The 23,534-nt window shown below is 41.2% G+C and overlaps 2 protein-coding genes across 2 annotated transcripts; one reads left to right on the forward strand and one right to left on the reverse strand.

Annotated features, from left to right (window-relative positions):
- The first annotated feature begins 1,617 nt into the window (after positions 1-1,617).
- On the forward strand, positions 1,618-6,524 carry MRPS14 (mitochondrial ribosomal protein S14). Its single transcript, XM_080647398.1, has 3 exons — positions 1,618-1,688; positions 3,897-4,055; positions 6,083-6,524. Exons 1-3 carry the CDS (start codon positions 1,644-1,646, stop codon positions 6,263-6,265), a joined length of 387 nt encoding a protein of 128 aa, XP_080503524.1. The 5' UTR covers positions 1,618-1,643; the 3' UTR covers positions 6,266-6,524.
- Positions 6,525-6,642: 118 nt separating this feature from the next.
- CACYBP (calcyclin binding protein) lies at positions 6,643-23,142 on the reverse strand. Its single transcript, XM_080647397.1, has 6 exons — positions 22,888-23,142; positions 18,316-18,535; positions 16,042-16,138; positions 15,700-15,799; positions 13,136-13,233; positions 6,643-11,822 (listed from the first exon to the last, which is right to left on the reverse strand). Exons 1-6 carry the CDS (start codon positions 22,906-22,908, stop codon positions 11,666-11,668), a joined length of 693 nt encoding a protein of 230 aa, XP_080503523.1. The 5' UTR covers positions 22,909-23,142; the 3' UTR covers positions 6,643-11,665.
- Positions 23,143-23,534: the final 392 nt, after the last annotated feature.

A 23,534-nucleotide genomic window follows, 5' to 3' on the forward strand; every position in this document is an offset into this window, starting at 1 on the left:
CTTTGGCCTTGCCCAACTTCCCACACATTAATGGAGGAGGGTGCATTGGGGGGAAAATCTCAGGCTCTTTTACAAAACCAACACAATTAATTAAAGAAGACCCTGGAGCCTGGCCAGAGTGGCTCAGTTGATTGAGCATTGTCTTGTGCACTGAAGAATTGCCAGTTCAATTCCCAGTTAGAGCACATGCCTAGGTTCAATCCCTGGTTGGGGCAAGTACGGAAGGCATTGATTGATGTTTCTCCCTCACTTCAATGACTCTCTCTCTCTCTCTCTCTCTCTCTCTCTCTCTCTCTCTCCTCTCTCTCTCTCTCTCTCTCTCTCTCTCTCTCTCTCTCTCTCTCTCTCTCTCTCTCTCTCTCTCTCTCTCCCCCCATGTCCTCTTGTGAGGATTATAAAGACAAGAGACCCCAGGGTCTTATGTCTTATCTCACTATCTCTGAGCTTCCTCTCTTATCAGCCATTAGATTGTTTTAATCTCTTCTCTTATAATGAAAAACAGTCTAATAAGATAATAATACTGTTTAAGATATTGTGCACATGTTCATAGTAGCATTATTCACAATAGCCAAAAGGAAGAAGCAAAGCAAGTGTCCATCTACAGATGAATGGATAAACAAAATGTGGTATATCCATACAATGGAGTATTTATTATTCAATCCTAAGAAAGAGTGAAGTATTAACACATGCTATAACATGAATGAATCTCAAAGACATGTTAAGTGAAAGAAGCCAGTTACCAAAGGAGGAGTGTATGATTCCACTTCTTTAAGCTACATAAAGGAGTCCAATTCATGGAGACAGAAAGCAGAATGGTGGTTGCCCGTGGTTAGTAGTGCAGGGGAATGGGAAGATACTGTTTAATGGGTACATAGTTTTTCAATATAAAAAGTTTGGGAGATACATGGTGGCTATGATTGCACAACCATGTGAATGTACTTAATGCCACCGAATTGTACACTTAAAAATGAATGGGATGACCAGAAAGCTCCCTGTACTACAGACTGAAATCAGCAGTTCTTAAATGGCAAAGTTCCCCTTCCAATACAGAATATGTATGTGTATGTGTATATAGACATAAATGAGAACTATATCATCGCTGTCATCAACATGATCATTATCACCATTATAATGAAGATTTACATCTACAGGAGGGATGACAGAGAAGGAGTTGACAATAATTGTAGGTTTCTGGCGAGTAGTCCCCTAAACTGAATGGAGGATATATGAGCAGGAGCAGGTGAGACGGAGGACTTATGGGAAGAGACTTTGGTGATAATGAATGGTAGGTGGGGGGTAGGGACTGAAGGAAAGGACTTGGGTAGGAACGAAGGCAGCTTAAGAGAATAGGTAAAGCAGGAGGAAAGGGAGCAACCGGCTGCCCAATCGATATCAAAGCTGCGTTATCAGGTTTGCAATTTGCCCAAGTACCGTTCCTTACCACCCGAACGCACGTTCAGTAACTAACCCCTCCATCCCGTTAGGTAACAGAGCCGCCCGCCGCGCCACACCCCGCCGCGGCCCAGGCCACGCCCCCCGCGTCTCAGGCCACGCCCCCCTACGGCCCAGGCCCCACCCTGCGGGTGTCTCTGTACTTGGCAGTGTCAATAAAGTTGCAGCGGTTTGAATTTGCAGCGAACAACATGGCGACCTCCAAGATGGGTTCACTGCTGCGGACCGTCTGGCAGGTTAGGCCCGGGTCCTAATCCCCATCCTTCCCCCTTCCTCCGGAACCCCCAAAACCGCGGGCACCCCACTATTCTGCCACCTGTAGAGCTCGGCGCGGACCCGTCCCAGGGGTTCCCCTCCTCCAGCTTGATTCAGAGGAGGCCCGAGCTGCTGATGTAAATTCGGTATCCCTCACCATGAAACTGACTAGCATTGAAAGCTGCAGCTTGACTTGATTTATGAGTGAGCGCAGGTGGACCAGAGAAGGGGTCCGAGGAGTGAGGCCCCAGGGACCCCGTGGTTAAGAGATGAGAGCCGAGCAAAGGAGACTTGAAAGGAGCTCAGCGAGGGAGGAGGAGAGCCGGGAGTGGGTGACCTGGAAGCGGGGGAAGACAATTTAAGGAGCCGGGAGTAGTCAACTCTGCTCAAAGCTGACAGGTCAATTAAAAGAAAGGCTGAGCCGAAACCGGTTTGGCTCAGTGGATAGAGCGTCGGCCTGCGGACTGAAGGGTCCCAGGTTCGATTCCGGTCAAGGGCATGTACCTTGGTTGCGGGCACATCCCCAGTGGGAGGTGTGCAGGAGGCAGCTGATCGATGTTTCTCTCTCATCGATGTTTCTAGCTCTCTATCCCTCTCCCTTCCTCTCTGTAAAAAATCAATAAAATATATTAAAAAAAAAAAAAAAAAAGAAGGGCTGAGATCCAGCCGGCATCGCTCAGTGGCTGAGCGTCGACCTATGAACCCGGAGGTCATGGGTCAATTCCCGGTCAGGGCACGGGTCAGGGCACAAGCCCGGGTTGCGTGTTTGGTCCCCAGTGTGGGGTGTGTAGGATCAATGATTCTCTCTCATCATTGATGTTTCTCTCTCTCTCTCTCTCTCTCTCTCTCTCTCTCTCTCTCTCTCTCTCCCTTCCTTTCTAAAATCAAAAATATATTTTAAAAAACGAAGAAGGGCTGAGAACTGGCTACCGGGGTTAGCATGGTGGAGGTTGTTGGGGTGAAAGCCTTCAAGAGAGAATGGGGAAGAAAGCGGACACGAAGTAGAGACAAGTCTCTGAAGACGTTTTGCTGCAAAGTGGGGCAGAAAAATGGGTCAGGAGCTGGAGTGATGAGTTAAGAGTGGGTGTTTTGTGTGTGAGTGTTTTTAACATGACGGAAGTAAAAGTATTTTTGTGGTAAAGGAAGAAATCCTGTAGAGTGAGGAAAAAAAGATGGAGAGGAGGAAATTGCTGGAGCTGTATGTACCCTTGTGTAGGCAAGAGATGATGGGTCTCATGAGGTACCATTGGTCTTAGGAACATGGACAGTTCATCTTTAGTATCCTTGCTTAATAGAAATATAATGCCAACCACCTACGTAATTTAAAATTTTCTAGTAGCACATTAAAAGACTTTTTAAAAGATTAAGTTAATTTTAATTTTCCTCCCCCAATCGTTGGGAGAAAAAAGAGCTACAGGGGAAGCTATCAGGAGTCAAGCTTCAGCTAAAGCAAAAATCTGAAAGGGTTGTTAAGAGAAGAAACTGAGGAGTTAGATTTTGATGGCTGTAAGTGGAAGAGGGCCCAGTGGAAGAGTTTTAGGAGATGAAGAGGAATTTTAGGAGGTGAAGAGACAGAGGGGCAGGATAGGATGTGTACAGAACAGAAAAGGCAATCTTAATATATAAAACACTGGTATAAAATAAGAACAATATAATAGAAATATGGGCAAAGAACATAAAACATTTACAGAAGAAATAATATAGACCAATATATTTTTAAAGTGTATAGTTTTAAAAGTGTATTACTTTTATAATTGGAAAAGAAGTTATATAAAGAATGAAAGTTTTTTAAAAAATAAATATAGGGGGTTCTCAAAATATATATACACACTTTGAATAATTACAAAGGCAGTGTTTATTAAAATACATTTCAATAAAAATTGAGCTGTTAAAATGTGTTTTTTTGTGACAACCTGTAGAAACCTGTTAGGAAATGGTAGAGAGAAAGTTGATTGTAAAGAATTTAAGGGAAAAATGTTTCACCTTCCAACACATTTTTGGCATTGTATTAATTGCCACCATTTTGGTTTAATGTACATCCATAAAAGGTATTTATTCTGAATTAAGAAGTCTATTTAAAATTACTTAAAAAAAATAGTTGATCATAAGTAGTGACTAAAAGGACTGCAGGAGGGGACATGGCAGAGCCTGGGTCTGACTATCCCTCACTTATTCTTTATCTTTTTTAGATGGTTCCTTCATCAGCTTCAGGCCAAGTTCGAGGCTACTACGTAGACTGGAGAATGTTGCGTGATGTGAAGAGAAGGAAAATGGCCTATGAATATGCAGATGAGAGGCTACGGATTAATTCACTTAGGAAGAATTCCATTTTGCCAAAATACCTTCAGGTTAGCTAATTAAGATGAGTCCCTGACCACCCAAGATCATTAACTCAAATCAGACCACTTTTGATACTGTTTGTTGCGACTTACTGTCAAAATAATTTCTGGAGAATATGATCAAATGCTCTCAGTCAACACAAATGAATACCCTTGAAACTGATTTTGGTCAGTTTCAGATTAAAGAGAATTATTAGTTCCTAACTACTAAGCCTTTAACCATTTCATTAGGTGATGCTTCGAAAGTACTGGGGCATGCTAACCACACCAGAAATTGGGTGGTTATTTGACCTCCGTACTCCCCCTCCCCCGACCACCCCCTCCCGCCTCATTCCAGTGTCCTGAGCTTTGCTGATGCATGGGGCTGTGTTCTTCACCCAGGGCCATGCCTAGCCTACCTGTCTGAACTCCTTTACCCACCTCTGTGTGCTGAGGTGGCCTTCCACTTAGGTTTACTTTCTTATCAGACTCCTTAACTTGAATAAGAGGATGACAACCCTGTTTGGCATCCTGAAGCAGAAAGTCCTGCACCTACCTGGTGACACAGATAAAATACCTGAATTCAAGAGTAGCATCCGGGGGTATAACCCAAACTCAAGGTCACTCAACTTATCAAAAGCTCAGAGTAAAAATAAAATACATTTGTAGAAGTTGGCAGAATAATAGTCCATTAATTACTACGGATTCTTTTAAATCTTGTCTAGATTAAGCCAGATGAACAGAAAACTGAGTGTGCTGGACCACTCATTACGGCTCTTACTTTAATGGCATTTAGGTACTTGCCTATATTTAGAGAGTAACAAGAAGTGGCCCTCTCAGCTCAGGATGTTGTGGAGGACATTATGAAGACTCCCTGAAGAAATGTGTCTGGTATAAGCAGCAATAATAGTTGTGCCGAGATTCTCTGAATTATGAGACCTGATCGTGGCCCTGTGCCTAGTAGCTTCCAAGTCAATATTTACGTCCCAGTTCTAACCAAATTATAGGCTTTCAGCGCACGTAGCTTTGTCTCATTTTCCCTTTGCCCCAATTTCCTCAGTGTAAACTGCCTTAAATGTTTTTGGGAACAAGAAGAGGTAGGGGATCGTGTGTGTGTGTGTGTGTGTGTGTGTGTGTGTGTGTGTGTACATAGTAGGTACATAAATAAATAATTTGCAGCTATTATTCAATTTCTGCCTTATGAAACTTCATTCTTCCAATCTGGTCATTTCTCTCTTCTCCAGTTCTTCCTATAGCACTTACTGTCTGTCATTTATTGACCTGTGTTGTTTTATATAATTCTCCTAAGTATTTCATAATAGCAACACATGTATATGCTTTTGGAGATCAGGAACTATTAATGCTTAATTTATGTGAATTTAGTGGCTTTCATGTGCATTTTCTCATTTATGTTCTTTTAATACACTGGAGTAATTATTTTGCTTCCACCACAGTCTAGTACAGGGTCAGTCATACTTGTGACTGTAGTAATCTCTGTTTTTCTCCTCTCAACCACTTTTGCCCTAACCAGACTCACTCTCTGCCTTGCAAATGATCTTTTAAATATGTAAATCTCATCTGATCGCTCACCTGTGCTTTTCTATCAGTCACAATCTTTACCACAGATGTCAAGGCTCTGGGGGATCCTACCCTTACTCCCTCTCCAGCCTCATCTCAACCACATTTGTTCCTATTTCAACTTTAGCCCAGAAGTTTCATACTTTCATGACTCAAAAATCGCATGGGAAATAACCTAACTTTATACCCCAAGGAACTAGAAAAAGAAGAGCAAATTATGCCCAAAATTAGCAGAAGAAAGAAAATAACAATGATAAAAGCAGAAATAATGAAATGGAGACCAAACACTAAAGATCAGAGCAACTACGAGCTGGTGATTTTTCTGGTCTGTTTGTTTCTACTTTGAGGTTAAGGCTCCCTTACTCTGTTCAGGGTTCTTTGGCTGAACTCTGGCCACATTAGTGAATCTAGTTTATTGTTTTCTTCCTCTAAGCATTGACTTCAACATGTCTGTGTAACAGAGTTGTGACTTCCCTTAGGAAGTGGCTGATGAAGAAATTGCTGCCCTTCCCCGGGATAGCTGTCCTGTTAGAATCAGAAATCGGTGTGTTATGACATCCCGTCCACGTGGTGTGAAGCGGCGTTGGAGGCTTAGTCGGATCGTCTTCCGTCACTTAGCTGACCATGGGCAGATGTCTGGGGTCCAGCGAGCAATGTGGTAAACTGCTTTAGCTCCTACTGCGCTTGCAGGGAACCAGTTCTGACAAGACAACACTCTTCTAACAGACAAAAACCTAGTTTTAATAGGCGTCCAGTATAGGAGTCTAGTCTACCTGATGTCTAGTTAAATTACTTTTAAATTTTCAATGAAGAAACCTAGATGTTTCATTCTGTCAGTGAGTTATCTTTCCTGTTGGACTAAATGGAATGTAAGTGTTCCCAAGATGATGCAGAGTAATAAAAATATTTTCTGGGAAAATATGCTCTGTATGCTTGCCTTTTCCTTCAAATTTAATATTCTAGCAACAACAACAAAAAAGGGTTCCTGTATTTAAGGGCATTATCTCAGAAAGCAGGATTTATCTTATAGTTCATCCAAATCATTGACGTGGAGCTAGCTCACCTATGGCAGGCGATCTGTAATGCTGGTCTGGCTTCCCTAACCTGCACAATTCACTGTTCGGTTAGTTCATTGTTAGAAAAAACAGTATGCAGGCGTCCTCAAACTATGGCCCGCAGGCCACATGCAGCCCGCCGGGTGCCGCTGCCTGTCCTGCTTAGCAGCCAACTCGTCCCAGGCCCGCAGTGCGCATAGGAATTTATTCATAGTTTTTTTTTTTAAACTATAGTCCGGCCCTCCAACGGTCTGAGGGACAGTGAACTGGCCCCATTTAAAAAGTTTGAGGACCCCTGGATATAGGAAGGTAGAGCTGATGTCTGGATTAACTAATGCTCAATTTTTGTATGATGGCTGAATGAACAGCAGAACCACTAAGTGTTTTCTTGTTCCATCTAAGGGCCCTTAGAACAAAGCCCCTGAAAATCTATGCAAAGAGGAAAAGTTTTGTTGAAAGTATATAGTCTCTATGTTCATGTTTATTTCACCTGTAGCAAAAATAAGTAAAAGTAGCAGTAACAGTGTGATCAGCCCAGTGATAACGTGCAGAGCAGTATGGCAGCACCGACTTAATGTCGGGACAGTATTCCTGGAGCCGACACCTGCACTTACATCAGGAGGCCAGGGATGTGATTTTTGCAGACAGGACAGTGGAAGCAAAGGCATAGAGACATCAAACAGTGAAACTAGTCACTTCAGTGTATCAAACATATAGTGCAAAACAAGGGCCATACCACGGAAAATGTCATATCTGGCAAAGAGTTAAGACTGAATTTAAATACCAGTTATTCGAGTTTTAAGCAAAGGAATGACATCATCAGCTTGCTCTGCTGCTGTGTGGTAGAGATAGCCATGAGAGGAAAGGGCTCCGTACAAGATAATGGGTCAGGACAATGTCCTAATTGTTCAGGTAGACAAGTGCCTGAACTGAAGTAGTGATATTAACAAAGGAGATGATAGGACAGATCTAAATATTATTTAAGAAAATTGGGCAAGACTTAGAGACTGCTTATAATTAAGAAGTAAAAGGGCTCTCTGGGTTCCTGGTAAAGGTAACTAGATAGATGGTAGAAGGCAACTCCCAGATAGAAGATCTGGGGGAAAAGAATGGGTTTAGGGGAAACAAGATCTCTAAGTTCAGGTTTCAGCCATGCACTGTTTGAGAGGCCTGTATCATCCTGAAGAAGTCTACTGTGCAGGTGGATAGCAGTCAGGAACTTGGTGGAGTTGGAGTTATGAGGGAATTGTCAGTATACCTTGGATTCATATATCTTACAGTTTACAAACTGGAATGCTCTAGCAAATCCCAACTAGAAACTAGTGTTAATCAAATTATAACTAGAACATCACATTTGCTGATCTCTGGCATTCACTGGTAAGACACGCCCCGACTTTTTTCGTTTGGCTCAGGATCCAAGTGCAATCCAAATTTGGTTGCTTTGTCTCCTTTTTCTCCATGTCTTTCATTTGTTGGAAGAGCCAGGTTATTTGTACTGTAGAGTGTCTAACACTGGGCTGTTTGCTTCTTCATGTGTCCTTCACTAAGGATTGCAATGGTGATATTTTAAATGCCATCATTTTTTCTGCATTAACTGCAATTTGTCTGTAGGAACTTTCCCTTATCAACAGTTTATTATTCTAAAATACTTTTCTTACACTAAAGACCAGATAAATGCATGATTTTCTATCAATTTTCAGAGTAAATGAATTGATGCTCTAGCAACTTCCAAAGGTAACAAAGAATCTTTCACTATCCCGAACTTGTAGATTTTATTTCAATCCACTCCTGATGTTGAGTCTCAAATTAATCCTTCACTGCCCCTTATACTCCGATTGGGTCCTTTATCCTGTTGACTTGATACAGGATATATGATTTTCCCTCACTTTCTAGCATAAGATAACCCAGGCTTACCTTTGTATTTCCTGCCTCAGATGTTTTTTAAAAAATGTTTTTATTAATTTCAGAGAGAGGGAGAAGGGGATAGAAACATCAATGATGAGAGAGAATCATTGACTGGCTACCTTCTGCATGCCCCACACTGGGGATTGAGCCCACAACACAGGCATGTGCCCTGACCAGGAATCAAACCATGACTTCTGGTTCATGGGTTGAAGCTGAATCACTGAGCAACACCAGCCGGGCACACAGTTTTTTTGCATCCCGGGTCCTGTTAGTAGGAAATGGTGTGTAGAGACCACATCTGAGTACTTGGGGTGCTGCTCATTACTGCTGAATTCTGAATTGCTGTAAGCTTTTAGGCTCTTTTGGTGGGACTTGCAAAGAAATGGGTATTTTTTCAAGATAAAAATAGTTTATATTGATTTTATACTTACAAAAATCTTAGCTCCTCATGATATCAGTCTAGTTTCACTATCTCACTAGTGATGGACAGTCAAAATACCATGTTCTAAAAGTCATTTGAAAGTAACATGCATTTATAACTTGACATGCATAGTTGTTTTTTCCCAAAAATTTTAGGGTTATTTTTTATTTAGCTTTTAAATTCAATTTTAGATGGTTCTAAAGCCAAAACTAAAGAAAATGGTACATTCACAGAAATACTGCTTCCTTTCTCATTGCTTACCATTTTTATTACTTTGGGCTTACTCTTCCAGTTTCTTTTTGAAATACAAGCAAATACATGTATGTGTGTGCGTTCACATTTCCACCCATTCTAACACTAAGGCAGGTAAGTACTAGTACACCATGAACGGCATTCTGCACTTTGCCTTTCCACTTACTGTATGCTGGTAATTATTCAATACACCAGTGTACAGAAATAATCTTTATTTCTTTTTGTGACTGTAAGTACTCCCCGTGTGAATGTACCATAGTTTATTCAGCTAGTCATCTATTAATTGACATTTGGGTGTTTCCAATCTTTTGCACATATCATTCCAAATTCTGGCCATTTGCCTTTGGGGAAAGGGCCTAGAATTCTGAGCCAGATGATAAATGCACATGTAATTCTGGTAGAGATTACCAACTGTTCTTCTACACAAGTTTTAACCTTCTCATCGTTTGATTCCATTCCCATATATGAATTTCCCCATACCCTCAACATCAGTATGCTCAACTTTGGGTTTTCCCAATAAAAGGTAAAGTGTTTTTAAATTTCTCTTCTGAACAAGGTGGGCATCTTTTTATGTTAAAGTTCACTTACATTTCTTTTTCTGGGAACAACAATTGCTTAATTTTGGAATCTTCTTGACACATCATGTATTTTTTATTGTGGGATTTTTTTGGCTATGTAAGCATTTATTATGTAGTTAAAATTAACTAATATTTAGCCTTATTACCTCTAGATTTTAAGTCACATAGTATAGGTTTCCCTCACTCTTAGGTAATGGAGTTCTATCCACGTCTTCTAGTACTCACATGGCTTCACATATATATTAGCTTTCATCTATTTGCAATGTTTACATATGGTTATTTTTGGTTATCTCAATAAAAGCCCATCTCTGCCCCATGAGGCATACCTTGGAGATATTGCAGGTGCAGTTCCAGACCACTGAAATAAATTGAGTATCGCAATAAAGCGAGTTGTAATCTTTTTGCTGGTGGAGGGTCTTGCCTTCAATTTGTAAATAATGCAACACCTGTGAAGCGCAATAAAGTGAAGCTCAATACAACTTCTGCCTTGGGTCTTTTTCTATTCTGTTCCATTGGTCTGTTTATTCTTGTGTCAACATCACAGCTTTAATTATAGTTTTACTATTGTGTTCAGTAGTAGTAACAATTAGCCTATATATAGGCTGTTTATTAATTTTAAATGCTACTTAACAAACTTTATTCTATCACTTGTACCAAATTCTCTCACTATAGTAGTCTTGGCTAATCTCCTCTTAGATTTCTCTTCTGTGTGTTTGTTTTCTCTTATTCCTCAGTTGCATTGGCAAATACCTCCAATATAACATATAGTTATGGAGATCATAGGTTTTTTTGCTCTTTCTCTTGTTTTTAGCAGCAATTTCCTCTAAAATAAACAATTTCTCCCCCAAAGCCTAACTTTTCCTGGATAAACAGATAGTAAAGATATTTCACTGAATAAAAAACCTAACTTCACTGAAAATAGAAAAGATGGATTTTTACATCTGTTTTTAGCTTATGGTTATTGCTTTTTGTAAGCTATCTGATCCATGGCAAAACTTACTAATTGGTACTATACAAAGATATTTGTCTATTCTTTTCAAAATCAGATTTAGTTTCAATTTATTCATAAAAAACTGTATCTGCCCTGACCGGTTTGGCTCAGTGGATAGAGCGTCGGCCTGCGGACTGAAGGGTCCCAGGTTCGATTCCAGTCAAGGGCATGTACCTTGGTTGCGGGCACATCCCCAGAGTGGGGTGTGCAGGAGGCAGCTGATCGATGTTTCTCTCTCATCGATGTTTCTAACTCTCCCTCTCCCTTCCTCTCTGTAAAAAATCAATAAAAAATATATTTAAAAAAAACAAAACTGTATCTAAACCCAGAAAAAAATATTTGTGATTGGATCATTAGGACATTGTAATGCATGGTATATGTATTACTTAAGCTACTAACAGAAAAGAAAGAAATGTCTCTATAGCAACCTTGAAGCACAGATACGAATTTGCATTTTCTTAAAAAATTCAAGTTTTATTTACTTATTCTTACATTGGTGAGAACTGATGTCAAGAACTTAACAAGCAGTAACATTTTTTTCCCTACCTCTTAGCTGAACAAAAATACACACAATATGGCATTTTCATTAGGCAAGACTTGCTTCTTTGTATTTCACGTGAGAATGCAAATATTAATCTTTCTTGAACAAAATGACCAGTTTACTAAGGAAACCATCTTTAGAGGAACTGTTTAATAAGCATATTTTATTTAAATAAATCCTCCAGTAGGAGAATTCATTGCCTTTACTTAGAAGAAGGCTCTGTAAAATTATCTGTTAAATTTATCTGCAGCTCACCAACATGTCCTTATTGGAAACATCACTATTTCCACATCACAATTCCCGAAAGAACTTTAAAGTCTCAAAATTCTGTCTCTCCTTTGGCTTGCTTCTCTCTTGATTGTACCCAGGCTTTATTAATGGTTCGCTTCATATCATCATCTCCATCTTCATAAATTTTCTTTAGAACATTCATCAGTCCCTCACTAGGATCTGTTTCAGTGTCATAGGAGGGCTTTCTGTTAAAAAGAAAAAGTAATAATTAAGAAATATGTATATACACATCTAAAAATTATGTGTGTGTATACACAAATGATCCCATTTACTGACAGATTTTATATGCATGATTGATTACTAAGTATGGGAAGATACAAATCAGGTTAACATTTATAGCAAGTGGAGGAGTGGAGGTAAGGGGAAGATATTGAGTATCTAAAGATATTCACAATTAATACAGCACATAACAAATTCATCTTAATTAAAACAATATACACCCATACATTATGTTTCTGGTTGTAGCAAAGAGGGGTCATCAAAATGGCTAGGGGTTTTCTTGGGACAGTGGGATTTTAGTTAATTTTTAGCAGAAGAAGTAAGTAAATAAGCATTTACTTTTCTGAACTGTCTTAATTTTTTTAAAAGCATGTTTCCTCATATTATTTGAAAAAAATATTTTGAGAGAAAAACACAAACATACATTACATATGGACACATACTGAATTTCGTATTTTTTAATTAGAAAAGCCCTCCTCTTAAGCCTGAGATATATGGGTATGGGCCTGTGCCCGGCAGTAAAAACAACAGTCCTTAAAGTAGGCAATACCCTTTGTGCAATCAATGTTCAACCTAGGCCAATTAACTTCATATTTAATTCTTTACTCACCTCTTTTATTAAGTGCCAGGTTATATACTGGACACTGGAGATAAACAGTAAGACAGGGTTCTGTACTCATGTAATTCACTCTAGATTTAAAAATCAGTTCCACAGAGAGTGCCCAACTCTAGTAAACCACATACCATATGCATGCTGGCTATTAGAGTGAGACAAAGGTGGATGGCTAACTGACTCCATGTAGTACATTACCAATAGAGAGGAATGTGTGACCTACAATGGAAGTGTCCTTGAATAAACATTTTTTAGAATAGCATTAAAGTAGGATAAAAATATTCTATCTTTTCTACTCTACATCAGTGACAATGAAACTCCATAACTATATTATTAGAAACTTCTATGGAACTCAAAAACACAGGGCATCTGGGTTTCTCTGGAACTACTAAAATGAAATCCCTGGGAATGGGCACTGTATCTAGAGAAGCACTATTGGTCCAGGGTTAAGAACCAGCACAAAAGAGCCAACCAAATGCAACATGCTGGACACTTCCCGTAGGTCCTGATAGTTGGAGCATATGTTAAGATAATTGGGTTAGTTAGTAGACACTGAGAGGTAAATGGTCAAATCACAGGTTATACAACTCTATAAAGGCAAACTATTAAAAATCTATAATCCCAGCAAAAAATACTTTATTATTAAGAAAGTGAAAGTAAACTCACTCTTTCTCTTTGCACTCTTTTTCAACCTGAGTCAGGTAGTCCCACCGTGTGTTTTCCGCTTTCTTTCTACATAAGATAATGACTGTATCTGTCTTGACCTAGAATACACGGAGATAAGCATGAATGTTTAGAAGACAATTATTTATTCACTAATCATTACTTTAATATGTAGGACCTGTTTTAGGAACTAGTAATACCTTTATGAATAGAGGCCAGAGTCTGAATAATCATGGAAGAGAAAGGGAAAATTAAAGGTCCGTCAAATACTAAGTGCTCTCAAGACAAAGAGGGTGTTAATGGGAGCTGGGGAAGGACCTTCATCAGGAAGCGCTCTCCAAGATCCAGGAGAAAGAGTCTTCCAGGCAATTGGCACAGCAAGAATAAGTGCTCCAAGATGGGATGATTTTGGTGTGTTTGAATAAAAAGAAAAAAGGAGTGGCTGGATTTTGGTGAAGCGTGGAGTAACATAGTAAGAGGGGTTAGAGACAGGCAGAAAATCTAATCATATAAGGCAATATCGCTGAGTCTGGAAGGTAATAAGAAAACAGGACGAGTGAGAGTATACAACTCTTTCAACAATGATCCATGTAACTCCTAGGACAGGAGTCTTTTGAGTGTCCTTCAACTATGGAATTAGCTGATGAAAAGTGAGCAGTGAGACACAAGCTAATCAATAAATTATATTCCAGTATTACCTTTAAGCTGCTACATAATTCTTTGTATAGATGGTAGAATGATACATCTATATACTAGATGCATTAAACCTCATTTATTTAAATCAGGTAGAATAGAGGGATTATCTGAATTAGTGAAAAGTGTGAATAACAGTTTTTGAAAAGATAGTTTATTTTTTAAAATACATATTTAATTGCGAGGAAGGGAGAGAGAGATGGAAACATCAATGATAAGAAAGGAATCACTGATCAACTGCCTCCGGCACGCCCCACACTGGGGATCAAGCCCGCAGCCACGGCATGTGCCCTGACCAGGAATCAAACCGTGATCTCCTGGTACATAGGTTGATACTCAACCACTGAGCAAGACTGGCTGGACAAGACAGTTTATTTTTATAGCTTCTAACTCCAACGAGACTAAGCATTTAAGTCCTTTTATGTATCAAAACCATATAAAGCTTCTAATAATAGCTACTATTAAACACTTTACATATATTTCACTTCATATATAATTTCAGCTTTGTGAAATAAATTATTCCTATAGTACAGTGGTCGGCAAACTGTGGCTCGTGAGCGGCGGTTTGCCACTCTGTTGACTAATGAATTTGCCAACCACTGACCTAGACTTTTTTAAAAAATATATTTTATTGCTTTTTTACAGAGAGGAAGGGAGAGGGATAGAGAGTTAGAAACATCGATGAGAGAGAAACATTGATCAGCTGCCGCCTGCACACCTCTTACTGGGGATGTGCCCGCAACCCAGGTACATGCCCTTGACTGGAATCGAACTTGGGGCCTTTTAGTCCCCAGGCCGATGCTCTATCCACTGAGCCAAACCAGCTAGGGCCTGACCTAGACTCTTGATTCCAGTAATTACAGGCTGTTGTTGTTCCTTGTGATTAAGGCCCTATCCCAATGGTCGGCAAACTCATTAGTCAACAGAGCGGCAAACTGCGGCTCGCGAACCGCATGTGGCTCGCGAACCGCATGTGGCTCGCGAGCCGCAGTTTGCCAACCACTGCTATAGTACAATTGAGGAAACTGGGACAGGAAGTTATTAAGTGACCTGCCACAAAAGGTCACAACCAATAAGTGGCAAGACTGGCATTAAGACTCAAGTCCCACTCTTAAACCATTTTAAAAGCACAGTCCTCTCCAGAATTTAATGCAATATCCTATATAATAAAAGCCTAATATGCAAATCGACCGAACGGTGGAATGACCGGTTGCTATGACATGCACTGACCACCTGAGGGCAGATGCTCAACACAGGAGCTGCACCCAGCCAGCAGGCCCCAGGCCCGCCAAGGTGGGTGCCAGTGGGGACCCTCCCAATTGCCCCGCTGGTTGCCCCACAGAGGGAAGCGACTGGTGGCCGTGGCAGGGTAATAGGAGGGCGGGGCCGGCTGGTGAGCAGGTGGTGCCAGGCTGGCCAAGGTGGGTGCCAGCGGAAGCCCCACCCCTGATCGTCCCGCTGGTTGCCCCACAGATCGGCCCTGATCACTGAACAGGCCTAGGGACCCTACCAATGCACAAAATTTGTGCATTGTTCCTATAGGCCTCTAGTTCCTATAATAATCTGTTTTTTTTCTGGAGCAGGGATTGGCAAAATTCTTCTGTAAAGGGCCAGAGAGTAAATGTTTTAGGCTTTGTGGGCCACATGATCTGCTGTAGCTACTTAATTCTGCCGTCATAGCACAAAAGCAGTCACACATACAATACCAAACAAGTGTGGCTATGTTCAAACAAAACTGTACTTACAAAATAAGCAACATGCTGTAGTTTGCTAATTTCTGTTATACAGGATTAATTAATTCTACTTCATCTCAATTCTAAATTGGCCAGGTACAATTTAATGAGATTTCACAATGTGACAGTAAGCAGACTTACTTTTTTTGAACTACCTTCCACAGAGATGGGTTTCAAGAGATTGTTCACAATCATGGAGTAATTCTTCCCATTTAGATTCTTTACCAAAAGATCAAATGACCTACAACATAATAACAACACATTATCTTTCTGGTTCTATGAAAGGTGCTGTCTAGTTCTTGTGGAAATAAGCCACAGATGAACATCTGGCCATCCCAGAGAAGATTCACCCCTTCAAAGCAGGTGTGTAGGACAATTAATTCTAAATTTAAGCAGAATTTTAGATACTGTACAAAATAAAGAGGCCATAACTAAGTAATCGCTGACTTACAGCTCACTGTCTTCCCCATAATGGGAACTCACCTCTCTGTGAAGTGCACCTGCACATTCTCCATGGGGACTTGCTGGACTCCAGTTAAGGTAATATAGATTTTCACAAACTTATCTGACTGATCCCATCCTAGTAACAAAAATAACAAAAAAGACATGAGTGAAGTCTGACACTACCTCTAAAACAGTAAGTGCATATGGCCTATAATAAAACTAAGTAAAATGGAAATCTAGTAATAGAAACATGAAAAAAATTAAAATATAAATATTTTTCTAGATGGAGAAGAGCTTCAAAGCAGTTAAGTAATCTACCCAAAATTAGGCATTTAGCCAGTGGTAGAACTTGGATTCAAATCCATGTTAACTGAACACAAAGCCCATGTTCTTTTTATTCCTCAAAATAAAGTATCCTCACTCGAGGATACTTTATTTTCCATTGATTTTTAGAGAGTGGAAGAGAGAGGGAAATACAGAAAGAAATATTGATGTGAGAGAAACACATCGATTGGCTGCCTCCTGCACGAGCACCCTTCAAACTCAAATGTCTCTTCTACAAATAGAATCATTTCATTAGCTGCATTCCCATAATTTATAAATTTATTAAGTACTTACTATGTGCTTATCTTATAAGCAAAAAGAAACACAAGGTTGTCCCTGCCTTCATAATAATTCACCACTCAGATTTAAGTTGTACTGCTTACAAAACAAAAAAAGTCACGGTCTACTGAGGACAAATGGTATTGTTAGATTTTTGTGGTATTCGTTTTATCTATGTCCCAAGCACCATAAGCAAGGTCTGGGTCTTCGTCACTGTTGTGCATCTAATACCACTGTAATTAGCTAGTTTTCCTATATAATAAGAGAGGAATATGCTAATTATCCATTATGCCCTGAGGCTTAACAACCAACCTCCTAACGACCTGATCAAGGATCTGCAGGAGGGTGGGGCAGCAAACTATAAGCGGGATCGGAGAGCTACAGGACAGGGCAGGGCAGCAAGCAAGTGGCAGGCAGAGAGCTACAGGAGGGGGCAGGGCAGCAAACTATTGTGGGGGGGGGGGGGGGCGCGGAGGAAGCTCCAGGAAGGCGGGGCAGCGAGCTACCAGCAGCAGAGAGCTACCAGCAGCGGTGGGCGGGTAGCCAGCTGAGGAAAGCAGCAGCAAGCTACTCATGCAGGGCTACTAATTAATAAGAAAGGAACAAAAGGAAGGCCAGACATTATTAGCATGGTCATTTTGGGACAGTTTCACCAGGAAGCTGCACTTTCACATTCCCCAACGAACTACTGGCCCATTCCCTGCAAAACACTGGAGGCAGGGGTCTAACAAAGGGGAGATGTGCAGAAAAGTTGGGGTGACTTAGGGAAGGTACTTGCCTGCTGATCTAACCAGGGGAACCATGGATTGGCTAGAGGGGGCAGGGCCTATGCAAACTCATGAAAATTTGGGAATACATAATCCCCCAAAGGAGCTTGCCCCCAAACAAAGGAGCTTGCTCTCTTGGTGCTCTTGGCTCATTGGGCTCTCTTGCATTCGCCCATGTTCCCTCCATAGCCACGTGGCCCTGCAGACCCCACACACACAGACTGATGGACTGCAACTAGAAACACAAGCCAACCTAGCTCAATGCTGGACTGGACACTGCTCCAACAAGAAACGAAAACTCTAGGCAACAGCTTTGATCCAAGCTCTGCTGAAGCCACAGCTACACTGCCATGGCAGGACAAAGAGAAATGGGACCTTGGAAATGCAGGGGTATATAATTCCACAGAAATAAAGCTTTCTACAGTATCTTACCCTCCAGTGCGAGTATTAGAAAATTCTTTTTCTCAGGACATCGCAAGCCTACTCCCAACAACAACCAGTAGAGACAAGGAGTGCCCCCCACCAATAACATGTCCACAAGTCCAAACACAACAGTGGCACATAGGTGCTCAAGAATGTTTCTTAAATTTAACTAGATTTCTTTCCTCAATTAGTATTGGTGGTTGTTTGGCAAAATGAAATGCAAAACAGGATGAAAATCAAAACAAAAAGCTCTGTTCCATATATACCAAGTAGGTTCTTTCTTGTTGCTATTCATCACTGTACTAAATCAGCTTGCTCTGATAATAGCTTCTAGAATGTATCCTTAACCTATCCTTTTTCATCTCTTAAAAAGCATCTTATTAAATAAGTGATGTATTCAAACCACCAAAACAAACACTCAAAACTATTTTTAAAATTAAGTTTGTTATGTTAGTTGGTCACTACTGAGGATCAGTTGCTCACAGACAAAAAGAGCTGGATGTAGGGGAGCGCGTCATACCATAATTACTGATTTTCACTGTATATCCCGTTGTAATGGGAGCAACCACTGCAGCTGGTTTTTCATTGTCAAGAAGTTCTGCTTTCCTTGGTGATTTCTGCTGCGTCTTGTTCTTGACTTCGGTCTCAATCTTGGATTTTTCAGCTATAAGAGCATCACGTACTCTCTTTCTAGTGGCCTTTTCCAGCAGCACCTTCACCTCTTCAAGATCTTTCTGTAGCTGTGTTAAAGTAAAAGATAAGTTAGCTATGGTAAGATAAAAGCTTGACATTATGCCGATTGGTCATTTCAGTTTACTGAAATAAGAGCTAAGAATTAAGGAGGTTCATTTAAATTTTCTCAGGTTGGGTAGTAACTTGAATTCTTTCCTCCAGCCTATTTTAAATAAAAAATGAAAACTTAACAATCTTGCAATAACAATAGGTAATCAAGCCTTAATTTTCCAGTGTGGTAAACTGTTATCTGCCTTTGTTGAACATTTTCTTAAAATATATTTTTATTGATTTCAGAGAGGAAGAGAGAGACAGAAACATCGATGATGAGAAAGATTAATTGATCGGCTGCCTCCTGCACGCCCCCCACTGGAGATCAAGTCCACAACCCAGGCATGTGCCCCTGACGGGAACCAAACCAGGACCCTTCAGTCCACAGGCCTACGCTCCATTCCCTGACCAAACAGGCTAGGGCTGTTGTAGAACATTATATTTACAAGATACTTCTGTGATTTAAATTGAGATGAAGAAATCATTTTTTTTTAAAGAAAATGAGTTCATAGATTCCCTTATTACATGCAGTCCTAGTCATCAGGAATTTGAAATTTGGAATTTAAAAAATATTAAAGTAAAAGGATGAGGGAATACATGATGAGTGGTGAAATGCTCCAGTAACTTCACTGAGGTCATCTAACTCTATCAGGAATTGTTCTTCACTGATATTCCTTCACCAAATACCTAAATACTACACATAAAAAAGTTTGAATTTTTAAGACAAAAGATAAAGAAAATATATCTCTGCTTTTAAGAAAAAGTTTGTTCTGAAGCTCCAGGCTTATACTTATGATTGAAAGTCTGGGACTCGGTTGCACAAAAGAGAGAAAAAGCCTGAGCAAACAATCCAACATACTCCTGATCATTATAAAAGCCACCTGCTGTTCTTTCCTCATGCCAGTACCTCGCCTACTGAAGTCTACTTCTACTTTCTAGAGGTAGAGCCAACAGTTTTTTAAGTTTGAGAGTTAAGACATTGTTAGAAAATTAATGGGCTTAAAAAATATTTTCCCAGTTATCCTCCTACACATTACAAATAAGGAATTTGTTTTCCTTAAAATAATTTTACATTCTGGCTGATACTAGCAATTTGATAGGAGGATATTTACATTATATCCTGAGAACATATAAAAAGCTCAATATAAACATCTTTAAATAACTCAGTATAATATCTGAAGTAGAGTTTAGGAGTCCTAATGTTTCTCAAGTCTTATAAAAATGCAGTGACAGAAAAATGAATGCTTTCTTTTATCCAACTCTTTTATTATTTCATTTAACTCAGATGCCCTTGCTTCATCATCTGTAACTGATAATGGTATAAAAAGTCCAGCTGTGCCGTCCCCTGTCCATGCTCATGACCCCCAAACTCATGTTACTAAGACAAAAAAATTGCAAGCTCATCTTGGGAGCATAACACCAAGATGTTTTAGTTCAAATCAAAGCAATCTTTTTTATTATAATGGTTTAAATTTTCCATATGATTCTAATACCAATATGATAAAAATGTTGAAATTAAAATTAGTTTATGTTCCTAGAGTAAGAATTTTGTTTAAAAAATGTACCAAACAAGAGGTTTTACTTCTTGTTTAGAATAGGAATCCTTTCTTGAGCAGATCCTGAAAAGAACTCTGAGAATTAACAGATTCCCAGGCCCTTTATAGCCAGTTTTGGCTCTCACGCGCTACAAACTACACGTGAGGTACATCCACTGTAAGTCTGAAACAACTTCAAGCAGGCCATTATGGTATTCCTCAATTGTTCTGTTCCGTGCAGTCCTGAAACCAGTAAAAGCCTTTCCTGCACACATCTAATTTACCTTGGCATTCATTTGTTTTCCTTACGCAAAAATCACATATCCCTTTTATACCCACCCATAAACACATTCAAATTTACCTTCTAATCTAGTTCCAAATTCTACACTATAAGGCATTCAAATCAAAGTGCCTCAAAATGAGGAAAGGACTAAAGAGACATTTCTCAAAAAATATACAAATGGCAAAACCACTAAGCACATGAGAAGATGCTCAGCTTCATTCTTTAGTCATTAAGGAAATGCACATCAGAACCACAAGGAAATACCACTTCATACCCACCAAGATGGCTAATGTCAACAACAAAAACACCCAGGAAATAACAAGGGAATCTTCAGACTTTGCTTGTGGGAATGTAAAATGGTACAGCCACTTTGGGAAAGAGTTTGGCAATTTCTCAGAGTTAGTTACCATATGATGCTGCAATTCCACTCTTAGGTATACACTTAAGAAAACTGAAAACCTATGTCCGCATAAAAAGTTGTTCACAGGTATTCAAAGCAGCATTGTTCCTAACAATCAAAAAGTAGGAATAATTCAAATGTCCATCAATTGATTAACTGATAAACAAAATGTGGTGTGTCCATATAATAGAATATTATTAAGTCATAAAAAGGAATACAAGCTCCACCACGGATGAACTTGAAAACATTATGCTAAGTGAAAAGGAACCAAAAAGCAAAAGGCCACATACTGTAAGCTTCTATTTATATGCAATGCCCAGAACAGGCAAATCCATAAAGACAGAACTGGATTGGTGGTTGCTGGCGGAGGAAGAATGGGGAGTGACTTTATAATGAACCCCTAGTAGGTTTCTTTTGGGGTGTGATGAAAATGTTCTGGAATTGACAGTGATGGTTTCACAACACTGTGAATACACTAAAATGAACTGAATTGTATGCTTTAAATTGGTTAAAAACAGTGCATTTTATCTCAGAAAAGACACCCTCCCCAAACATCCCTGAATGTTTACCTCAACTGAGAAAGCCCCTTGGTCCTGGCAGGGTAGCTCAGTTGGTTTAGAGCATTGTCAGATGTGCCAAGGTTTCAAGTTCCATCCCGGGTCAGGGCACACACAAGAATTAACCAATGAATGCATAAAAGTGGAACAACAAATTGATGTTTCTCTCTCCCTCCCTAAAAATCAATCAATAATTTATTTTATTATTATTTTTTTAAGAGCCCTGGCCAGGTAGCTCAGTTGGTTAGACTCTCAATTCCAGTAATTACAGGGTGTTGTTGTTCCTTGTGATTAAGCCCCTATCAGGATGATGCTCAACCGTTAGAGCATCATCCTGATAACCAAGGTTTCCATTTAGATCCCAGGTCAGGGCACATACAGGTATCAACCAATGAATGCATAAGTCAGGGGAACAACAAATTGCTGTTTCTCTCCCTTCCTCTCTCTCTGTCTCTCCCTCCCCCCCTCCCCAAAAAAGCTAGTCCCTTACTTCGAAGAGGATGAATACTGAGCTATCCTTATGTTATGACTGTAAAGTCACTTCAGAGATTATTTCCTCAGGGCACACAGTACCCCAAGGCCTATCTTTCACCCATAACGTAAACTTGTGGCAAGTTATCCAGAATAATACTTAAATACACACTTTTTCTTCATTAAAACCGGAGTATGAGACTTAAAAAGTCAAATCTGAGATTCCCCAGACCTGTTCCTATTGAGGAAAAGATTTCCAGGAAACAAATCTAGACACCCAACACTTCACTGTGATACTGACATTCTAATTAGGCCTGGAAAAGAGCAACCCAAATATTATTAGTCCCAGTTGGTAATTGCCAAACTAAGTCTCCCAAAGAGTTAGGCCGCTTCGGTGCAGAGTTCACAGAACGTAGGAGAGAACAAGGCTGGTCCCCACTAGTAGTGACAACTACCTTCCCACACAGCAGATGGCTACCCGCCAAGCACCGTTCAAACAGAACTGTTCCTTGGTCTCCATAACCAGCTGACAGGAGTACTGCCTGCTATGGCTCAGAGAGGCACAACGGCGTGCCCCCAAAACGGGGCTCCTCGCGTGTGCGGAGAAAACAGGACTGAGAATCAGAGGGCTGGGACCAAAGACTTCTCACCTGCCCACCACCTTCCACGCTGGAGTGACACTCGGTGTTCGCGATCGGCCCTAATTTAAGGAAGCGTCACGTCCCCGGGCTACAAGAGGGGGCGCCGAAAGGGCCTGAGGCAAACATGAAGGTGACCAGCCGCTCGTTCCACCACCCGCACTACCTGAGGCCGAGAAGCCCGACACACCCCGCTCACCCGCACCGCGCGCGGGGAAAGACCCCCGTCCGGCCATCAGCAACTTTCCCGCAGGGGCAGCTCGGCACCAGGGGCCGCTGCAGGGATGAGGCCGGGGAAGCGCGGGGACCCGACGGCGCAGGAAGCTGCCAGGGGGCGGCCGCAGAGCAGTCAGCACGGGAAACGGGGTGGTGGGGGCGAGCGACCGCGACCGGGCGACTGAGGGAAGATGAGGCGGGATCCTTACCTCCTCCACAGCTGAAGCCATGGTCGGGCTGGGAAGGCAAGGCACGAGCTGCAGACCCGCGGGGGAAAGAACAGGAAACGCCGCACCCACGCGACTCGCAGCGCCCGCAGCCCTGCGACGACCCTGACCCTGCACCACACCGCGGCCCGCCTACCGCACGCGGCGCCTCTGGAACCTTCGCGAGTCCGGCGTCACAGCCCCCAGCGCCGCCCTCCTCCCTCAGCCCCGCCCCGCCGAACCTGGCTCCGCCCCTCTGCCCGCCGAGCCTTCTAGCGACGCTGAACTCTCGCGAGTAGTGTAACGCCACTTCCTCTCCGCCAGGACGACTGTACGTTAGTACGTAAGCCTGGTTTGCCCCGGCTGCGCAGTCACAACTCGGAATCTTACCCCAACCCGGAAGGAACGTATCGGTCTTCGAGATCCAAATCGAAAGTTGACTAGAGAGGCGGCTGCTTCCGTCTCCTCTAGGACAGCGGAGCAACTAGGCAGCCATCTTGTCTGAGGCTAACTTGTGAGCCACTGCGAGAAGTGGACACAAAAGGGAAAAGGGGCAGCCTATTTATGTTGTTAAAACGGGAGAGAACGAGGAGTTAACTATGGAGAACCCTGAAGAGAACAGGAATTTTAGTGGGTTCTGGCATCAGCGA

This window comes from Plecotus auritus, assembly GCF_963455305.1.
Source record: "Plecotus auritus genome assembly, chromosome: 12".
In the NCBI taxonomy this organism is placed as follows: Eukaryota; Metazoa; Chordata; class Mammalia; order Chiroptera; family Vespertilionidae; genus Plecotus; species Plecotus auritus.

What these genes read in the sequence shown, in the direction of transcription:
- MRPS14 (XM_080647398.1), top strand. Translation starts at nt 1,644, where the DNA reads ATGGCGACCTCCAAGATGGGTTCACTGCTGCGGACCGTCTGGCAG. An exon ending in TGCTGCGGACCGTCTGGCAG is followed by an intron (nt 1,689 to 3,896) that starts GTTAGGCCCGGG and finishes TATCTTTTTTAG; the next exon opens with ATGGTTCCTTCATCAGCTTC. An exon ending in TTTTGCCAAAATACCTTCAG is followed by an intron (nt 4,056 to 6,082) that starts GTTAGCTAATTA and finishes GACTTCCCTTAG; the next exon opens with GAAGTGGCTGATGAAGAAAT.
- CACYBP (XM_080647397.1), bottom strand. Translation starts at nt 22,908, where the DNA reads ATGGCTTCAGCTGTGGAGGAG. An exon ending in TGGCTTCAGCTGTGGAGGAG is followed by an intron (nt 18,536 to 22,887) that starts GTAAGGATCCCG and finishes ACTTTAACACAG; the next exon opens with CTACAGAAAGATCTTGAAGA. An exon ending in AGTGAAAATCAGTAATTATG is followed by an intron (nt 16,139 to 18,315) that starts GTATGACGCGCT and finishes TTTTGTTACTAG; the next exon opens with GATGGGATCAGTCAGATAAG.